This window comes from Felis catus, chromosome D1 (assembly GCF_018350175.1).
Source record: "Felis catus isolate Fca126 chromosome D1, F.catus_Fca126_mat1.0, whole genome shotgun sequence".
Classification (NCBI taxonomy): Eukaryota; Metazoa; Chordata; class Mammalia; order Carnivora; family Felidae; genus Felis; species Felis catus.
This window is the reverse complement of record NC_058377.1, coordinates 85,373,455-85,393,460: the sequence shown is the minus strand read 5'-3', so window position 1 is coordinate 85,393,460 and position 20,006 is coordinate 85,373,455. Positions and strand designations below refer to the sequence as shown.

At 37.0% G+C, this 20,006-nt stretch overlaps 1 protein-coding gene across 8 annotated transcripts in view; it reads left to right on the top strand.

Moving 5' to 3' along the window:
• Positions 1-20,006, top strand: part of DCDC1 (doublecortin domain containing 1) — a 475,155-nt gene that overhangs the window by 221,455 nt on the left and 233,694 nt on the right. For all 8 annotated transcript variants that reach the window (XM_045039088.1, XM_045039084.1, XM_019812218.3 and 5 more), the window contains one exon: positions 4,970-5,140. In XM_045039088.1, the coding sequence (XP_044895023.1) occupies positions 4,970-5,140 (171 nt within the window). The remainder of the gene's footprint in view (positions 1-4,969; positions 5,141-20,006) is intronic.

Genomic DNA, 20,006 nt, shown 5'->3' with positions numbered 1-20,006 from the left:
TATCAGACTGAAATGCAGGCTTGAACTCAAGTGAAGGAGAGAGGAAGGGCAGACTAGATGGAAACATCTTAGACAGCGGTGCAGTCTTAGGAATGACTAAGCTTCACAGCAGTGAAGCTGATGGTGTATCCTTGACCTAAAGCTGTCCTTCAGAGGAGTCCTATGACTCCCTGAGTTAGACCTGCTTCAGTATCCTCAGCCATTGGTATCAACCTGGCGATGGATTTCAGAGCACAGTATCTGGGACTCTTGGTTCATTATACTCCTGTCGTTAGAAGCCTATGAGGCACATTCTCATACCTTCCTCAAAAGGTGTAGCTGACGTTATTCTTGTTGCCATCAACATAGCCTTATAAAGACATTAGAAATATCTTTATTTTAGGTGAAGGGGAATCAGAGTACACTTCTCCTGATGAGCACTGAGTAATATATGGAATGGTAGCATTACTATATTATACACCTGTAGCTAATATAACACTATATGTTAACTACGCTGGAAACAAAAAATTTTTAAATGTCTCTGTTTTAATGGCTCCTTCTTCTATGAGTGGATGGGAATGTCAGACTCTTGAATAGGCTTAAAAGCAGCACGCCTAGGGGCCCTCTGGCTGGAAACAAGATAAGTCTTCTTCCAAGATATTTTCCATTTCAGAAGGGTTCTGGAAACTATTAAAAAGTTGGGAGCATTTGAAGCGGTATGAGTAAGAAATGGTGCACACCTCAAGTTCTCTTGTAGCTACACTACAACCCATCCTTCTAAATCAAGAGATACCTTACTTTTCTCATAGGCTCTCATGTCTTTTCTAGTCTTTAACCTAGCTTGGAGACCACCCCCCCCCCCCATGTATTGTATGCCAAGATGACATTCCTTGCATAGAGGCTGCAGCCCTTTGTGCTGATTTCAAGTGATAATTTAGTGCAAAGTTCTCTGGAGTCCTCCTTACTAACATAAATGGACTCATGGGCACATAGCAATCAGGGAAACAGCTGAACTCATCATTAGAAAAACCAGGAGATCCTCAAAACCTCATTCATAATAGCCAAACTACAATGTACAGAATGTATAGTTCAGAACATACAACTTCAATATGCATACGTCTTAGAATGATTAGGAGCAGAATACTATTTTGTGCCAAAATCTAAATCTAAATCATCTACATCATTTCAAGAATTTAATAAATTCAAGAGTTACATGAATGTGTCATAAAAATATGACCAAATTACCTAATGTACGTTTTTAAGCAAAAACCTCTGTGTATGTTTATAGACAGGTGTGCATTTGCATTCTTTCAGAAGTTTGGTCTTTTCCTCATCGAATACTCATATTTTTTTTGCTACCTTCTGCTCATTTGTCCCTTTCCCAAATTCTGTACAAGTGTCACTTCCGTGCTGCATTTCCACGGAGAATGAAGAGTAGAATGTGTAGGCTTTCTGCTGCACAATGAGATGGTGCATTATTTCAACATATGCATACGTAAGCCTTCTTTTGTGAATGGGACTGATAGGGTCAGATAATGTTTAAAGGGAAAGGCTTTATGTCTCTCAGGCCTCTATGTTTCCACATGGATGCTCCCACACACACATAGATTGAATTATGAACAGACCCATTAATGCTGGGATCACAAAAGGTCAAGTTTTGTCTCCTTTTACCCCTATTCACATTGCCTTTGTAGAGAGAGAGAGAAAAAAAAAACGGATTTGCAGGAAAAAAAGATTCATGATGAGGAATTTTAAAGAGCATTTTTCCCCTTCTAGCAACATCTGTGATTTGAAAAAAAAAATCATATTATGTAAAATAATTCAGGATTATTGTATTACTTATCCAATTTTTGGTATATGAGTTATTTCATGTGTAGGGTTGTCTTTAAGGGTAATATGTTATCACAATAACTGAAAACAAAATGTAGCACTTTGAGCATATCTTAAAGACATTATGAATATGTAAAGAAACAAAGTTTTTGTAAAATTGGATGGAAATTTTATCAAAATGTCAGTGGCAAGATTCTTGATATGTTTTCTCATATGTTTAATATATGTTTATTTTTGCTAGGACATCTTATTTCATAGCTTTAACTTATTAAAAAAACAGGTGATAATTGGTGTAATTATATATACATTAACAGATAATCATGGAACAATTGAAGTAGCAAAAATGATAGAGACATTTTTTGAAGCAACAAAGGATTCATAGGAAATGAAACTTTTAAGACTCTAACCAATAGCCCTTTAGGATGCAAATGACATCACCAATTGTATGGTTGGTTGATTTCTGATGTCACATGAAATCCCCTATCTGTGAAAGGCTATGGATTGTGACAGTAAAACCAGTCATGTATAAAAATGTTCTCAAATCAAAGCCTGAAATAATAATAATAATTCTTCTTCTTCCTCCTCCTCTTCCTCCTCTTCCTCCTCCTCCTCCTTCTTTTCCTCCTCCTCCTCCCCTTCTTCTTCTTCTTCTTCTTCTTCTTCTTCTTCTTCTTCTTCTTCTTTTTTGGTGGTTTTCTGTAGTACAAAATATAGTAAAAAAAACTGAAGAGAGCAGTATTACTGACTAGCCTTATACATTAAATGATACTTAGTATACTATAAAGACTATATAAATTATGTCTTTTTGAATCATTTGATTTCAATAATTTGAAATAATTTTGATTCATATGATTTTGATTCATATGATTTCAGTCATATGAGCCCAGCTGGGGTTAGGGCTAGGTTCAGAGAGGATCAGTGCTTTGGAGAAACGGCATCTGGAGTCTTTGTATTTAAGGGCTTTGGTCCTTGGATTTAAATTTTGTCAGATAACTATAAGAGCAAGTCATTTGGCCTGTTTTGGTCTCTAGTTTTGGTATGATACATATTATTATCCATCATTTTTGATGATAATTCTGAAGGGTAGTATATGAAAACAATCCTGGAAACTGACTGACATTGGATCATTTATCATCTCTATATTTTAAATGTTACAACTTTATAATAGAGTTAACAGTACTATGGAAAAGCAGAGAAATTTGCTCCAGAAAATAGATCTTTAATCTTGAATACCATGCTGAGGAATCTGGGGAAGTAACTGGAGGGTTCAATATGCTATTGAAGGTAGATTAATTTTGTGGAGGTGGCAGGATGAATTTGAGGTGGAGAGACCACTCAGTAGACCGCTCAAAACTCACTTGTTTTGGTAATCCAAGTAGGAAGAGAGGATGAGGAGATGAGGGCATGGACCAGGTATTACTTATACAAAAGGGAAGGTAGGAGAAGAAATATATGAATTTGGAAGAAGGGTTGGCAAACTACAGCTGTAGGGCCAAATCCAGCCCATTGATTAGTTTTCTAAATAAACTGTTATTGAAGAGGAGCCTGGATGGCTCAGTTGGTTTAGCCTCTGACTCTTGATTTCAGCTCAGGTCATGATCTCAAGGTTTGTGAGTTCAAGCCTGGTGTCTGGCTCTGTGCTGACAGTATGGAGCCCGCTTGGGATTCTCTCTCTCGCTCTCTCTCTGCTCTTTCCATGCTCATGCTCTGTCCCTCAAAATAAATAAATAAACTTAAGAAAAAGTGTTATTGGAATACAGTCATGACTATTTATTTACATGTTGTCTGTGGCTACTGTCAAATACAACTGCAGGGTCGAATAGTTTTGATGGAGACTATGGCCCATGAAACTGAAAATATTTATTATCTGTCCCTTTTAGAGAAAAAATTTGCAAATTCTTTATTTAAAAGAAGGTTTATCCAAAAGAAGTAGATAATTGATGACATTGGGACAAATAAGAGAGGTATGAAAGACCAAAGAAAAATGGGAATCATTTAAATTAACTTGTTCATATGCACATAATGCTTCTAAAGTTCTTGAAAAAAGTTAAATGTAACTGAAGTGTTTATATATACTTATAAAAAACTGTATGTAATCTTGAAATAACTACATAGAATAGAAAAATTAATATTCAAGTTATATGGATGATAGTACAAACTTGTTTTCATTGACTTCTCAGAAATCCTCTGCAGAAGGGATAGAAATCATGGATATAACATCAGAGTTGGAGTACAGACTGGGGCAAATACAATATTTTCAGTTGAAAGAGAGAGAAAGAGGATGAGGGAGCCTCTTGGAGAACAATTTCCCTTTGTTCACTATGGACATTGAAGTGAGATAGAGAATCTATGCAGCAAATAGTTTCAAATTTTTATCTGCATTATGTGAAGTAGGTTCGGGATAGGAAAGATACACCAAGAAAAAGAACCAAAACTTGATGTTCAGAAAACACCTAGATTTAAAAAAGAAGAAATATAATAATATAATGTGCATTAGGCACCTACTATAAGTTAGACATTGTATTGTTCATTCTGTAATCTCATTTAATTCCTAATATGGTAAGGCTGGTATTATTCTTCATTACAGATGAGGGTTTTATTACCTGTTCATTGTCTCTCAGTCAGTAAATGGGAAGAGCCATGATTTTTAACCCAATATTTCAAATAGACCTTGCTCTGTTCAGAGTCATTTATAATTCTAAATGGGTCTAATTGTCAACTAGTGTTTGTGTAAGAATCCAGTCCATTAGAGAAAACATAAATCTATATAACACAGTGTTCATATAATAAAATTAAATATTGTCATTGGTACATAGTTGGGAATAATTGAAGTCTTAGGAAGATTTTATTTTATTAATCAGTTTAGAAGTCCTTTGCAAACTTTTCAGAAGCATGTTTCTTTTCATATACAGAGACATTTTTCATTCCGTGATTGTAAATGGCTACCTGAAGTGCAAAGGTTATAAATTTTCTCATAAATAAAATTAGTCGATGGAAGAATGCATATCTTTTCTGTTATCTTTACTTGAAGGTGGATCTATACTCAAATTCTTGTTTTGAAGTCATTTTTCTTCCCATCAAACTAGGTACTCAAAAATCTAATAGGTGTGACATCAACAATTACTTCTTGCTAACAACTCTTGTAATTTAACCCCTTCAGGTGAGCAGGCTGATTGATGAATTGCAGACAGCTATCAAAAGCAACAGAGGTCATCTCTCAAAACTTGGCCCCCAATTACAGGCTGAGCAGGAGCAATTCTCCTCTTATGTCTACCAACACATTAAAAGCCTTCCAGCAAACACTCTTATCCCGGGAGGCCTGCAGCTCAAGGTGGGTGTCATTCTATAACTCTCGCTGGGTTCAGCTAGAGACGAAAACACTCTGCACCATTTGAAGACCCTTCTAACAATGCCACTCAGCTTGAATTTCTTTTAATATTGTCTTTCTCAAACTGGAGTTTGGCTTACAAGTGCTAATATTACCATTCAGGCAGTATGTTTTAAAAGAAAATACCTAGAGGCCTTTGAAAAGTGGATTTATAAGCTTAAGTAGTTTTTCCAACTCGAGAAAGTAATTTTAATGAAGAAATTTAATCATGTGAACATTGAATACCTTTCCAAGAAACATATATTTTTAACAGGAGTCAATATGTGTTTCAGTTAAAAAAATAGCTTATTTAGAGAAATAGGCAAGGCTTTAATAATTGACAGACAGTGGCAATAGGAATTAGAGGTGAAAGGCCAGGTGACTGATTGATGTTCAAACTACATTTCCAAGGAAAAGGATCTGTATTGGATAAGTGTGACACATGTCTGAGTTCACTTGGTAAAATCAATACTTAAGAATATACTGGGAAAAAAGGTGAATTGGTTATTTGTCAGGACAAGATGGCTAAATGTCCTAGGCTACCTTTTGTTATTACATCTTTCGAAGAGAAAAAGAGTAACTCATACTTTACTAAAGTGGATTAGGTGCTGAAAGCTTAAGGAATTTAAATACTTTTCTTTATCATAATCGAGTGTCCATGTTAAGTCTGTCAATTGTTCTATAATTTCATATCCCACATTTCAAGAGAAAAAATTTGAATTACTCAACAGATGGCCCTTTTCCATCTAAGTAATGAACCATTACGACTCATCATGTTCTTTGTTTATATTTAGATTTGAATGTGATAGCATTCAAAGTAATTATATTTCGATCAGCCTTTATCTCTATAATTCTTCTTTCTTAATTTCAGTTTTATTCAACAAATATAAACTTTATATTGTAATTATGATCATTTTATTTTCTATCTATAACTTTTTCAAATGACATTTACATGTTTGCATTTGGAATGAGAATATTACCATGCAAAAATTGACCTTTGGGGAAACGTAATTACACAATAAACAAAATTTATTTTCCATAATCTGTACTAGTCAGCTAAAGGTTTAGGAAGCAATGCTTAAAACATCAAGGTCAGGATTCCCATAGTACAGTAGCATTCTTCTTTTCCAGACTTCTGACATGGTTACAGATCTATTCCAGCATTTTGCAAAGCACTTGCTATTGATTAAGACAGGAACTAGGTGAGGGAACGTGGTTGCCTTAACATTTATTCCCACTCATTTGTATCAGCAACTATCATATATCCTGGAAAAAAATGAAAGTTTTTTTCCCCCTCACAGGTTTGTTCCATATTTCTGAATTTTTTCTAAAGTTTATTTATTTATTTTGAGAGGGAGGGAAGGAGGGAGAGAGAGAGATAGGGAGAGGGAGAGGGAGAGAAAGAATCCCAAGCAGGCTCTGCACTTACTGAGCCAGATGCAGGGCTTGATTTCTTGAACCATGAGATCATGACCTGAGCCAATATCAAGAGTAGGACACTTAACCAACAGATCCACCCAGGTGCCCCTATTTCTGAATAATTTTTATCACATTGGTGATAGTTATTCACATTAGCACATGGGCTTGATAGCAAATATTTAACTTTAGGATCTGAGCTACTACTCTCATATACTTCTCTTTTAATATGCTTTAAAATTCTTTCCGTACTAGCAAACAGAAGAGGAAATGTATATATGCAAAGAAACCATCTTCTTGTGTTTGGTTAGACTCACTGTGCTGTTCAGTACGGTACCCATGAGCCACATGTAGCTATTTAAATTTAAATTAATAAAAACTAATTAAAATGAAAAATCCAATGCCACCTCTCATATGTCCATGACTTTCCTGGTTGTAGCACTGAAACCTTCACATCCAGGAAACCTCTCAGTCCCAGGCAAAACAGATGGTCGGTCACCTATTCTTATCTGAGTTCTCTCTCCCTTCTCTAAGGTGTTCTCCATCTCTATTATTCTTTTCCCATGAGCTACTCAGCTTCTCTCCTTTTGCCCCAGTTTTCACCTTGGGAACATCCAGTTTCTCTTAGGGAATAAATTCCTTTCCCCATATTCCAAGAAACCTGGGTATCAGCCGCATCCTCAGGCTTTAGCACAGACCACTGATCTTTCAATCTTGGCTGTCATATTGGAATCATTTAGAGACGTTAAAAAAAAAATCAATGCCCCCATCTCCAGAGGTTTTGATTTAATTGGTTTGGTAAGCTGAATCTTGCTTCTACTGGTCTGAGATTGCTGATTGTTAAACTTTCAGAAATTTTGTCAGCCAGTTGTTAAATACAGCCATAATTAAAAATTATATAAACTGGGTACCTGGATGGCTCAGTTGGTTAAGTGTCCAACTCTTGGTTTTGGCTCAGGTCATGATCTCATAGTTTGTGAGTTTGAGCCCCCCCATCGGGCTCTGTGCTGCCAGTGTGGAGCCTGCTTGGGATGCTCTCTCTCCCTTTCTCTCTGCCCCTCCCCCACTTGCTCTCTCTGTCTCTTTCTCTCTCAAAAATAAATAAATAAACTTAATTTTTTAAAATTATATAAACCTACAATTAAATAGGTCACACCTAAAGGAAAGGTAATAGGGGCGCCTGGGTGAGCCAGTTGGTTAAGCATCCAACTTTGGCTCAGGTCATGATTTTATGGTCCGTGAGTTCGAGCCCCAGGTTGGGCTCTGTGCTAACAGCTTGGAGCCTGGAGCCTGCTTTGGATTCTGTGTCTCCCCCTCTCTCTGCCCCTCCCCCGCTCATACTCTGTCTCTGTCTGTCTCTCAAAAATGAATAAACAATAAAAAAATTTTTTAAGGTGATAGTCTTCACTTCCTAATTATTTTAATACATTTTGCTAGTACCTATTCTCCTTGAAGTTATTTATGCTATCATGTCTGTATAGTAGAAACACTATATAATGGTCTGCTACTCTGCATCTCTTCCAAAGTTTATATTCAGTGATGGCTTGTAGTAACTCAAAATTGTTGGGAGTAGATGTTTGGACTGATGGGAAAGAAACTGAGATATGTAGTTTTCTAAGCCAGTTCTTATGTCTAAAACAGCCAGAAAGGAGAGAAAAAAATGGATTAGCAAAGTATATCCCAAATATTCAGAAATGCAAACCTTAGAATTGAGGCATAGTCCTGTACTTCCTATTAACTAGGGAGAACTTGCTAATTTCGACTGAAGAGATATTGAACAAAAGCCCACAGCATACCATCCTTAGTTAATTCCAGAATCAGTTCATGTCAGTTGCCTGGCTGAACTCTAATTTTCCATGGGGTGTGGATGAGCTGCCCTTACTTGGAGCACATTCTCTAACCCAGTTACCTCTGAGTTACTGTGGCCAAGACCATATATTTTCTGGTTATGAATAACTATCTCACCTTATGACATGACCCATGCAGAGTGTTAGATGATATATCCATAAGCAAATATGTTTTCTATTTATAAATCAAAGTCTAGTGCTAGTAAAAAATAATAAAAAATAATTTAAAAATTCCCCTTTTCTATCCATTTTGATCATAGAAAAGTACCTGATTAATACAATAAATTGGGATGATCATCTTTCTAATTTTCTCTCTTTGATGAACTATCACTCTGTTGAATATTTATAGTTATATATATTTTTATTTATATATATACATTTTATTCATTATAAACATATTTGTTATATATAAATATATTTATTTAGTATAAATATTTATTTTACTTATTTTTAGTAAAAATTTAAATAGGATAAATTTAAATATTTTTAATTTAAATAATTTTAATTTAAATAAATTTAATTTTAAATAAAATTATTTTATTTATTTTATTATAAATATATTTATTTATTATGAATATAAATATATAAATATATATTTACTTATATTTATACATATTATACCTCTATGTTTATATATACATTTAAATATATTATACATCTATGTTTATATACATACATGTGTGTGTACAAAATAATTGATTGTAGTTGTCATCATCTTCTAGAGCAGAGGCTCTAAATGATGGTCTAAAGGCCAGGTGTGATTCAAAATCCCCTGGGGTGCTTTTTCATATTGTATGTGGCTGTCTTTACCTCTTCACTAAGGTTCTCATCCTTATCATATCTCTCACTGATAATTTACAAATAGCAGCCTTTGGCTAGATCTTAATACTAGCAGGTCACCTCTCAAAAAGACACACTCTTCCTGTGTTCCATATTGCCTCAGTCCCATTTTTGCAATTACATGGCATAATAGTATTGAGTTTAAATGGACATAAAAGACAAAGGACAGAGAACAACTAAACTGGATGTCCCATCACTGGTATGGGAAAGTTCCTTGTTAAAAAAAAAAAAAAAGAATATTGAAAACATGACATAACAACATTAAGGGGAGTTTTAAGAAACAGTTACATCACCTATAACCACATTATGTGTTATAAGACCATTCTCACTTTTGCATATCATTTCCATTTGCACTCATTTGCCCTATATACTCATAACACAGTGTGTGTTTTTTTGTATTCTGGTAGACTCTCTTGCTTTCACATCATGGCACCTTTTAGGTTGATGAAATTTCTTATTGTTTTTTGATTTAGTAGTCACACTCAATGCACACCATAATTTATGAAGTTCTTCAGGTTTTGGGAGCAACTTCTTACTATTCCAAACCTTTACTTACCTTATATCCTCTGTCAATGCCTCCACCGCCAGCCACTTTGAAAACATCTGCTATAGCCATGGCTCAGTGACTTCTGCTTTTCCAGTCTTGTTCTTTCTTACAACTCCTCCTCTTCTTTGTCCCCATGGAGATGCTGTCAGAAATGTTAGTGTTTCCCTGGGAGAACAGGAAAGAAAGGGTTGATAGGAAATGGTATTAACAAAGCTTTAAGGGATGGTGGGTGGAAAAACTAGAAGGAAGTTGTGTGATTGTGACAGAGAATTGATAAGCAAGAGTGTGGGATGTGTGAGTGGGTGGGAGACAGCATGGGGGAGAACAAGTGGAAGATGGGTACAGGGAAGTCTTTACAGTAGAATTAGTGCTTTTCACACACAATTGGTCAATAATGCTCTGTGGGTTGTCTTCCATTTGCTTCCAGTAGAGGCAGATCCAATTTCTGTGAGGGCTAGAGCTTATACAAAGTGGAGGAGAGGAAGCTCTTTAAAATGAGGGCTTAAAGCGGATATTTATTTGGAATAAGAAAGTAAATCACAATGAACTAATGGAGGATTGGAGAGTCTTTCTTCTGAGACCTTTTATAGGCAGCTTCTCAGAAATACTTACATAGAAATACCCCTTAATTGCTAGGGAGTTGTTGGCTTCTCCTCCCCACTTATAACACTCTGTAACTCCCAGCAACTTCTATTACTCTCATGAGCTGGAGCAAGTAAGGGTTCTGAAGCTTAAATCTTCATTAACTTTACATTAATCCATTCTTGTTGTGAGCAAGGGAAATATGGTGTATTTTAGTAACCAAACCAAAACAAAACAAAAAGATTCTGATGGCTGTGATTTTAGCCTTTCTATTTGTGTACTGTTTGGTTATATTGTTCTCTTATAAAGAAATTTAAGCTTTGGTAAAGGGATCATTTGAAGATTTATTTAAAAAATTTTTTTAAGTTTATTTATTTTGAGAGAGGAAGAGCATGTGAACAAGGGAGGGGTAGAAAGAGAAAGAGAGAGAATCCTAAGTAGGCTCTGCGCTAACAGCGAGGCTCGATCTCACCATCCATGAGATCATGGCCTGAGCCAAAATCAAGAGTCAGCCGCTTAACCGACTGAGCCACCCAGACACCTCCAGAGATTTACTGTTAAAAGAATATCGTTGTCCAGAATCTAGTTCATCTTCTGGGTAGTATGGTAAGCATCTAACAATTTGTATTCTATCGGTGACAGAAAGAAAAATGATTTTAAATGATTAGTGCAGTAAATCCGCACATTATCCAATACATACTCTGTCTGCAAGGCATTGTGCTCAGTACTATGGGAAGATGCAGAGGAGCCGGAAACACACTCGTGGCCCATTCCCATGGTTATTTTCATACAGTTAGAGCAATATGATGCCCTTTGAAGACAATGAGACTAATGTGTGGGCTTTCTTAGCTTTTTGCTACAATTTCATCATTCTAGTTTATCAGCTTGTTTCTATTTAGAAAATGGGATAATTTGACTGATAATAGAAAAGATGCTAACTGTTATCTGTGATACCTTCCTGGCTTTTCCTATGCTTTGGATATCTGAATTTGGATTTAGATATTTGAATTTGGAATTTGCTCTACCAGTGGCACAAGGGCACTATGAATCCATTTGAGATTTACATTCTATTTGGTGGTCATTTTTTAAAAGTTTAAAGTTTTCTAACCATACGTATTAAAAGAAAGTTTATTTAAATATTTAGGAATCTATGGAACAATTAAATGAATAGAAGGAAATAACTGAGGTTATCCATAAAATAGTGGCAAGATTTTTTTTAATAGCCCCATCCCTGCATGTGTATTATGTCCTTATTTCCATTGTACATCCTTTGATTTTTGTCTTTCTGTTTAACCCACTTTTCTTCCATATGTATTTACAATCCCTGAATGCTGTGTTATTTCACCTACGCTATTTAAAATAAACAATAGAAAAACAAATTTAGGTTATGCGTTAAGTACAGATACCAAAACATGCCAAGATGACATTCATTTTCAAAGGAATTGTGGCTAGAGTGGCAAAATTAGAATATTCAAGGTTATTGTTAAGATTTTAAGAACATTCAGGGTGCCTGGGTGGCTCAGTCGGTTGAGCATCTGACTTTGGCTCAGGTCACGATCTCACAGCTCGTGAGTTCAAGCCCTGCGTAGGGTTCTGTGCTGACAGCTCAGAGCCTGGAGCCTGCTTTGGATTCTGTGTCTCCCTCTCTCTGCCCCTAACCCACTCGCATCCTGTCTCTGCCTCTCTCACAAATAAATAAAAATTTAAAAAAAAAAAAAGAACATTCATTAAATGTTGATCAAAATGTCAAAATGTGATGAAGATAATCAATTTTTATGTGTGGATTTTATCATAGGAGGCAAGTGTTGGATTGCTCCTTTTAAAGGCAAGAAACTTGAGATCCTATGAAGGCCTTCCAACATTTTATGGGATAACTATTAGCAGTAGGCATTGAAACCACTCACCTACCCTGCTTTCCATTCTCCTTTCCCTTTCCTTCCCCTTCCCTTTCTTCCCCTTCCCTTCCCTTCCCTTCCCTTCCCTTCCCTTCCCTTCCCTTCCCTTCCCTTCCCTCCTCTCTCCTTCTCTCTCTCTTTCATCTTTCAACTGTTGGGGGGGTGGTGGGTGGCGGAAATGCCAGTGTATTCACCTCAGCCTATTTCCTGACAGACATCTGCAGCCAGGTGTAAATCTGTGTGCAGGAAGATTGTATCTTCCTAGACCCGCTGAAGAGAAAAACTGCATCTGTATCAAAATTAGGGAAGAGCAATTGGTTGGGGCATCAGCTCCCATGCAGAGCTGGTTGTAATGAGACCAGCTTTCCTTGCACAGTCCTGACAGCCTTGAAGGTGCCCAGAGAATTGCCAGGTGGGCAGTCAGCAGGGAAAGTCCACAGGCCAGAGCTGGATTACTGTCCCAGCAGTTACCCGGACTAAATGCAACCACTGAACCTTACTGCTGTAGGCACGCTCTCTCTCTCGGGGAGATTGTCCTTCTCCATAGCAGTTAATTTGTTTTTACCTCTCAATTAGCTTTTTCACAGAGTGTTTGAGATGCTCAAGTCATTGAGATTCTCTTCCTACATATGCTCCCGTCCCCTGGATTACCCACTGACATCTATGTTAGCCCAACTCACCATGAATATTATTAAGCGTCAATTCATCATTTGAACGTAGAAATGAATACAGATTTTCTAGTAAGTGCAAATGAAGTGATATATTTACACCTACTTAAGATTCTACTTACAATTTCAATAATGTTTTATGATAAAAAATGGATTATTTATTAAATTAAAAATGTACTGCCAAAGATGGTAAACTTTTGTATAGGTTTTAGTTACCCAGCGTACTTATTCATTTATTAAGGGGAAAATCAAATTTACAGACATAGTTGATATATTTAAACAAGAAATTGAATAGCATTTAAAAACATATACTCTATCCAAAGATGAGAATATGATCTCTGAGACTGAGAATTTGGGGACGTCTCATGATTTAGCTCATATTTAATCTTAAAAGTGTTCGTTTTCCCCTAATAAAATATAATTTGGGGGATGTGGCTGTTTTTCTCATTTAAAAAGACCTTATTTTCTTTGAAAGGAAATATATTGAGCCCAGGAACTTCCAAAAACCTTTATTTACTAAGCTCTGGTATATATCATATTATACCCAACTACTGACAGGACTTACACATCTGATATTTTAATCCCAATTAAATATAATTTTACGCACTAAATTAATTTAGACAAAGTGAGATCCTTATTTCATTTCTTCTTGAAACTTCCTCATGTATAAAGGGCTTATTGAAATTACTTATCTTAGGACATGACAGGCAAACAAATTTGCCTTGCCTCTGTCATCTAGATAATTTTGAACATTTTCTTATCTCAAATTTAGTGAGAATTGTAATTGGATACAAAGAAAATATTTTTATAGGCCCATCACCTTGTTTCGAAAATTTTACTTTGTTCATAGACACAGAAAAATGGGATGAGAGTGAAGCTCTTTAAAAAATATTGTAACAAAACAATGAAATGTGACTGTTACTTAAAAATTTTTTTTTAATGTTTAGTTTTGAGAGAGCACAAATGGGGGAGGGGCAGAGAGAGGGGGACAGAAGATCTGAGGCAGGCTCTACAGTGATAGCAGCAAGCCCAATGTGGGGCTCGAACTCACAAATGGAGAGATCATGACCTGAGCCTAAACTGGCTGTTCAACTGAGCCATCCACTCACCTCACGATGAAAGATGACTTTAAATGCATAAAAAGGGAATGTGGGCCCACTCCCAGGTGAACTGTGAAGCCTCCAAGGGCCATTGTGTAGGTTCTCCACCCTCAGCCTCTGTTGGCCTTTCCTCCACCCCCACCTCCCAACCCCCAATTCAGACGGTCAGATACCCCATGTTCTCATTTACCACCTTGTTTCAAGATTTACTCTTTTGAAAAGGGCATGCTGCGCTTTCTTTCAGTCTAAGACGGTTTTCAAAAAAAATAGTTTTCTTAGATCAAAATTCTTTTTTGGAGTCTACTATATAAATGAAAGGATCTACCCCATTTGAAGCCAGATGGTGGCGTCCTCCACAGACTCACTTATTGGGTTTGATCTCCCACTTGGGACCACAGACCCCCACTGTTGTCCTCTAAGGGGTTCCAGAGAGCAGAGATTAGAAATCACAGCATCACATAGGGGCACTTGTACCCCAATGTTTATAGGAGCACTCTCAACAATAGCCAAATTATGGGAAGAGCCTAAATGTCCATCAACTGATGAATGGATAAAGAAATTGTGGTTTATATACACAATGGAGTACTACATGGCAATGAGAAAGAATGAAATATGGCCCTTTGTAGCAACATGGATGGAACTGGAGAGTGTTATGCTAAGTGAAATAAGCCATACAGAGAAAGACAGACCATATGGTTTCACTCTTATGTGGATCCTGAGAAACTTAATAGAAACCCATGGGGGAGGGGAAAGAAAAAAAAAAGAGGTTAGAGTGGAAGAGAGCCAAAGCATAAGAGACTCTTAAAAACTGAGAACCAACTGAGGGTTGATGGGGGGTGGGAGGGAGGGGAGGGTGGGTGATGGGTATTGAGGAAGGCACCTTTTGGGATGAGCACTGGGTGTTGTATGGAAACCAATTTGACAATAAACTTCATATATTGAAAAATAAATAAATAAAATTAAAAAAAATCACAGCATCAAAAGATCAATAACCTATAAGGCTGAATAGCATTTCTTTTGTGGTATTTTAGTTATGACAAAGGAGTAAATCTCTAACTGGAATTTCAAGTATTGACAAGTTGGTGGGAGAGATATTTTTGGGGTCAGAATCTTTTGGCTTTCACCTTAAATCCTACCCTGTATGCAGTCACCCGACTTACACCTTCTAAATGGTGGGCTCTGCTACAACTTAAAGAGGAAATTTAAAACGTCTCTCTCTCTCTTTTTTTAATGTTCACTTATTTTTGAGAGAGACACACACAGTGCAAGCAGGGGAGGGGCAGAGACAGAGGGAAACACAGAATCCAAAGCAGGTTCTAGGCTCTGAGCTGTCAGCACAGAGCCCGATGCGGGACTGGAACTCATGAACCACAAGATTATGACCTGAGCCAAAGTCGGAGGCTTAACCGACTGAGCCACCCAGTCGTCCCTAAAATGTCTCTTTTAAAATAAATTATTTTCTTAGGTATCCCTTTTCTGGGATTAAATATAATATTATTTGATTTTTGGTCCAGATGCCATTTAGACTGATAAAGTTTAACAATTCCATAATTTGTTTTCACTTAAGTGCGTTTTCCATTCCTGGGACTATACATATTGGCTCCTTACCTGTGAAATACCATTTAAAGACATCTATTAGGCATTAAAACACTTTTTCTTATATGTAATATAAATATACTAATTCATTATTAAGTTTTCATTGCCTGAATCCCATAATTTTAATATTTGCTTTGTGATTATCACTTTATCTGAATATTTAAGTTAGACATGTTTACTGTTTGGTTTATAATATACATTTGAGAAAATACAGAAAATGTGAATGTTCTAAAAATTAGTAAGTCTATAAAAATGGAAGACATAACAGTACATTTATTTGATTTAATGTACATGTAATGCTAATTCAGTTAGAGTTGATTTTCTAGCTCCAAAGGTGACTTTGAATTCTGATTGGATAAAGATTTTTTTTTCACGGCTAATTAACTTCTTACATAAGACAAGTATTTCATTTTAATTTTCCTTTTCTTTGACTTAGGTTAAAAAAAACCTTTTACTGTAAAATACATTTCTGTGCCCTTAAACTTTTTCATACTAAGTTTCATATTAGTATACTTCCTAATACTAGATAAAAGGGTGAACTTTGATATTTGTAATTAAAAACACTATAGGACTTGATTTCTAAAGATCTCCTTACCCCTTATGAGTCGAATTGCCCCACGCGAGTCATCTAACCTTTGTGAGACTTCCCTGTAAAATGTGCGGTTGCTTTGAGTATTGAGTAATTTCTGTGTGTAACTGTGCGCCATGCACTCCCGATTGCCGTGCATGTGTGTAATGGGTGCGGTGCCACACCACCAGAGTCCCTCGTCGGGACTGAGATATCCACCCCTCAGCTGCCACAACTATATTCTTATTGGGCGGTTGCCCTCTGTGTAAAGGAGCTGCATCTCCCAAGACTAGGCCTTCATCCTGGGGGCAGGATGCAGCCAACATCTGGTTCGTGCACAGAGCAAAGGCGTGATTGCTCCCTTGCTTCAATTCTGGCGTATGCTGAAGGGCCGGCCATTCTAGCTCTAGGGCTCCCACCAGAGGCCTCTGTTGCAACTGCATCACACTCACCTTCACCTGCCCCTTCCTGCTTTCCTCACACCCTCAGCTGTGCTGCTTCCCAGAAGGCTCCCCAGTAAAATTCCTGTGAGTAAATCTTGGTCTCAGAGTCTGCATCCTGTGGATCGCAATTTAAGCCAATGTGTAAGTTAACCTTGTTTCTACATATTTAATTATATCCACTGAAATATGCCAAGTACTTTTGTGTGGCTATTTTATATTCCTTTTCTTCACTGGATCTCTAGCAGTAAACCCTGTTACTGTACAGCCTCCCAACTTTTAGCAACACACTGCAGTGTCATTTTCTTATTATTGCCTCTTGACAGCATTGTATCCTGAGGTATTTTGAAGCCTAGGTGTTTGGCCTTCCACTCACGCACAGAAGAGCTTCCTGGGTGGTCTGCCCAGCAGTTATGGAGAGTTTGGGAACCTGCTGTTCCCCCACAGCTAGCTCTTAACCAGACTTATAGTATTAAAGGGTGGATAATGGCACTGAAGTAGGCCTTATACAAGTCCTTAAATAGGTATGATAAATGATGCTGGGCAAACCTGTCAAAGAACCACATTAGGTCAAAATTCATTCAGGTCATCTTTCCCCATAAAAGTTGCAGGTTTTTTTAGTCACTGTCTCTATAAAATCTTCACAGTAAATAAAAAGTCTTTTACTACTTCATTGGTATTTTTATGCCTTCACAAATACTACATATGAACAGTTATATTTAGTTTGGTTTCTATCCATAGACACAGACATCATATTCAGAAATATTAGCTTAACAACAAATTTTATTTCCCAACCCTGCTAATACACAAGTAAGCAAGTAAAATTACTCAGGAACGAACAAGAGAAATGGACCATTTCTTACCATGTCCATTGTTGCTACTCTGGTTTGAACCACCATCATCCATCCACCCTTCAGATTACTGTTGCTCTCTATAGTCTACTCTCTGCCCAGGAGCCACAATGATCCTTTTGAGTTAGATCTTGTTCTTGCTCTGTTCCAAACCTTCCAAAGAGTCCCCATTTCTCTTCCAATCCCTTAACTCTCTGACTTCATGTTACTTATTCCCCTCTCTTACCACTCTGCTCCAATAACACCAGTCTTCTTGCAGTTCCCAGAACACACTGGGCACATTCCTGCCTTAGTTTCTTTGCTCAAGCAGTTCCCTCTGCCTGCAATGCTCTTCTCCCAGCCTATCTGCTTGGTTAACTCTCTCCCCACCAACTCTTGACTCAGATCTTTCCTCTCTTGAGGGCCTGTTCTGGTCACCTGCTTCATATGGTGTTCACCACACCCTTTGCCCTCCCTTATCCCAGGCCCTATGTCCCCTTCCCTTTATTAGATACCACTTAGCACCTTCTAACACTCTCAGAGGTGCATTTACCACATAGCTAATGAAAATTAAGCTTCAGGGTCCCTGCTTTGTGTAGGCCCCTTTCAAAACCCTAGAATAAACATTAGCAATGAGTACACATGGCCACATGTTTCTGTAAAATTTGCAAATATATTTTAACTGTAACTGGTTGAGACCATTGCCCGTTCCTAGTCCAACTTCCTCTCGGTCAAGAGTTCTCTTGTATCAAGTAGTGTTGAGGTGGCAGCAGGCATTTTTGAGGTCTGGCTGGAGGAAATTGAGTGGAGATACATTTAGTTTGAATGTAGTGGGATGTAATTAGTGTTTTACAGTCACTTCCGTGTATGGTTAAGTTAGCACTAACCGTTCTGATATGGAAAGAGTTCCCAGGAAGATGGCCACTACCTGCTGGCCATTGAGTGTATTGCTTTCTAAATGGACTAGAGTGCTTGGCATCAAAAGTGTATGGGTGGTGGAGGAGAAACATGGTGGGATAATAATAAAGCCAACTATTTGTAGGAAATTCTTCCACATTTTATAGCTCATATTTTAAAGAACTATGATCAAGGTTTTCCCAAATGTGACATCAATCCTAAACATTTTTATGAAATGTCCAACAAAGTTGTGAAGCTGAGATATTTTTCCAAACAAATAATATTTTTTTTGATTAACCATGCTAGAGGGAAGAATCATCTTCCTATTCTCCTTATAGAAAATGTTACCAAATGACCATATGAAGAGATGATCAAATACAATTCAGCCAAAATATGTGTGTTGGGTAGTTAATTAATGGAAATATTTTGTAATGGTTTTTGCTATGTGTGAGCTTTTTAGTGTGTGTAAATTGTTGTGATTTTTTTTCTCTCATTTTAAGTGAATATCTTTTATCTAGTTTTACGTTTGTAATTTTGCATTCTTTTTGTTAAAGAAGGCCCACCAGTTGTATTGAAGGTCCACCAAGCTTATACGGTTTGGTGGGCCTTCTTTAACAGAAAGAATGAACAAACAGCTTTTACAGGACCTGAATGTACCCTGACCATGCTATGTGATTTCCTTACTTATTTTGTTCCTCAAAAGCAGGAATCTTAGTTCACTGGTGTATCTTAAGCACCTGAGCAGTGCTCGGCACATGGTAGGTACTCAGTAAATATTTGTTGAGTGAATAAATTGATCAACAATATTACAATAAGACATTGGTGTGGGACACCTGGGTGGCTCAGTCGGTTGAGACACCAACTCTTAATTTTAGCTCAGGTAATGATCCGAGGGTCATGGGATCGAGCCCCACAGTGGGCTCTGCTCTGAGCATGGGGCCTGCTTAAGATTTTCTCTTTCCCTCCCTCTGCTCCTACCCAACCCACACGCATGCATGCACACACACTCTCTCAAAATAAATAAATAAACTTAAAAAAGGAAACATTGGTGTTAATCTAATTTAATCTTCTTAACAAAAGTTAATATTGACATGACAGAAAGTACAAAGACTGTCGTTCATGGAAAACACTCCTTAAAACTTTTTACTTGTTGTAACTAGTCACAGAAGTAAATTCTTATTCATAGGTATTTTCTTCAGTAGTCATTAGCTATCATGCCTTTTGAGAGGATCTGGATCACTTTTTTTTTTTTTTTAAGGTTCTATTATTTTTCTCCTTAGGACCCAAGACTCGCCTCAGCTAGCTTTTTCCATCATCCCACTCCAATGGTAGGAATTTAATTTTAGAGCTGTCAAGAGGTGAGGCCATGCAGAGAGCCACTGGGAAGCCAATACAGCGGTCGGTATTTCTTAAGCCAATGATCAGGCAGCAGTAAAATAAAAGTAGACTATTTTTTTATTTTTCTATAGCTAGTCAATCACAGAAACTCTGCTTAGAAAGCTATCTTTGTTTAGACATTGAACAATAGAAGTAAAAATACTTCTCATGCAAAGGAAGAGAAAACAATAATAATTAGATTTTAGAAAAATGGGCATAGTAATAAA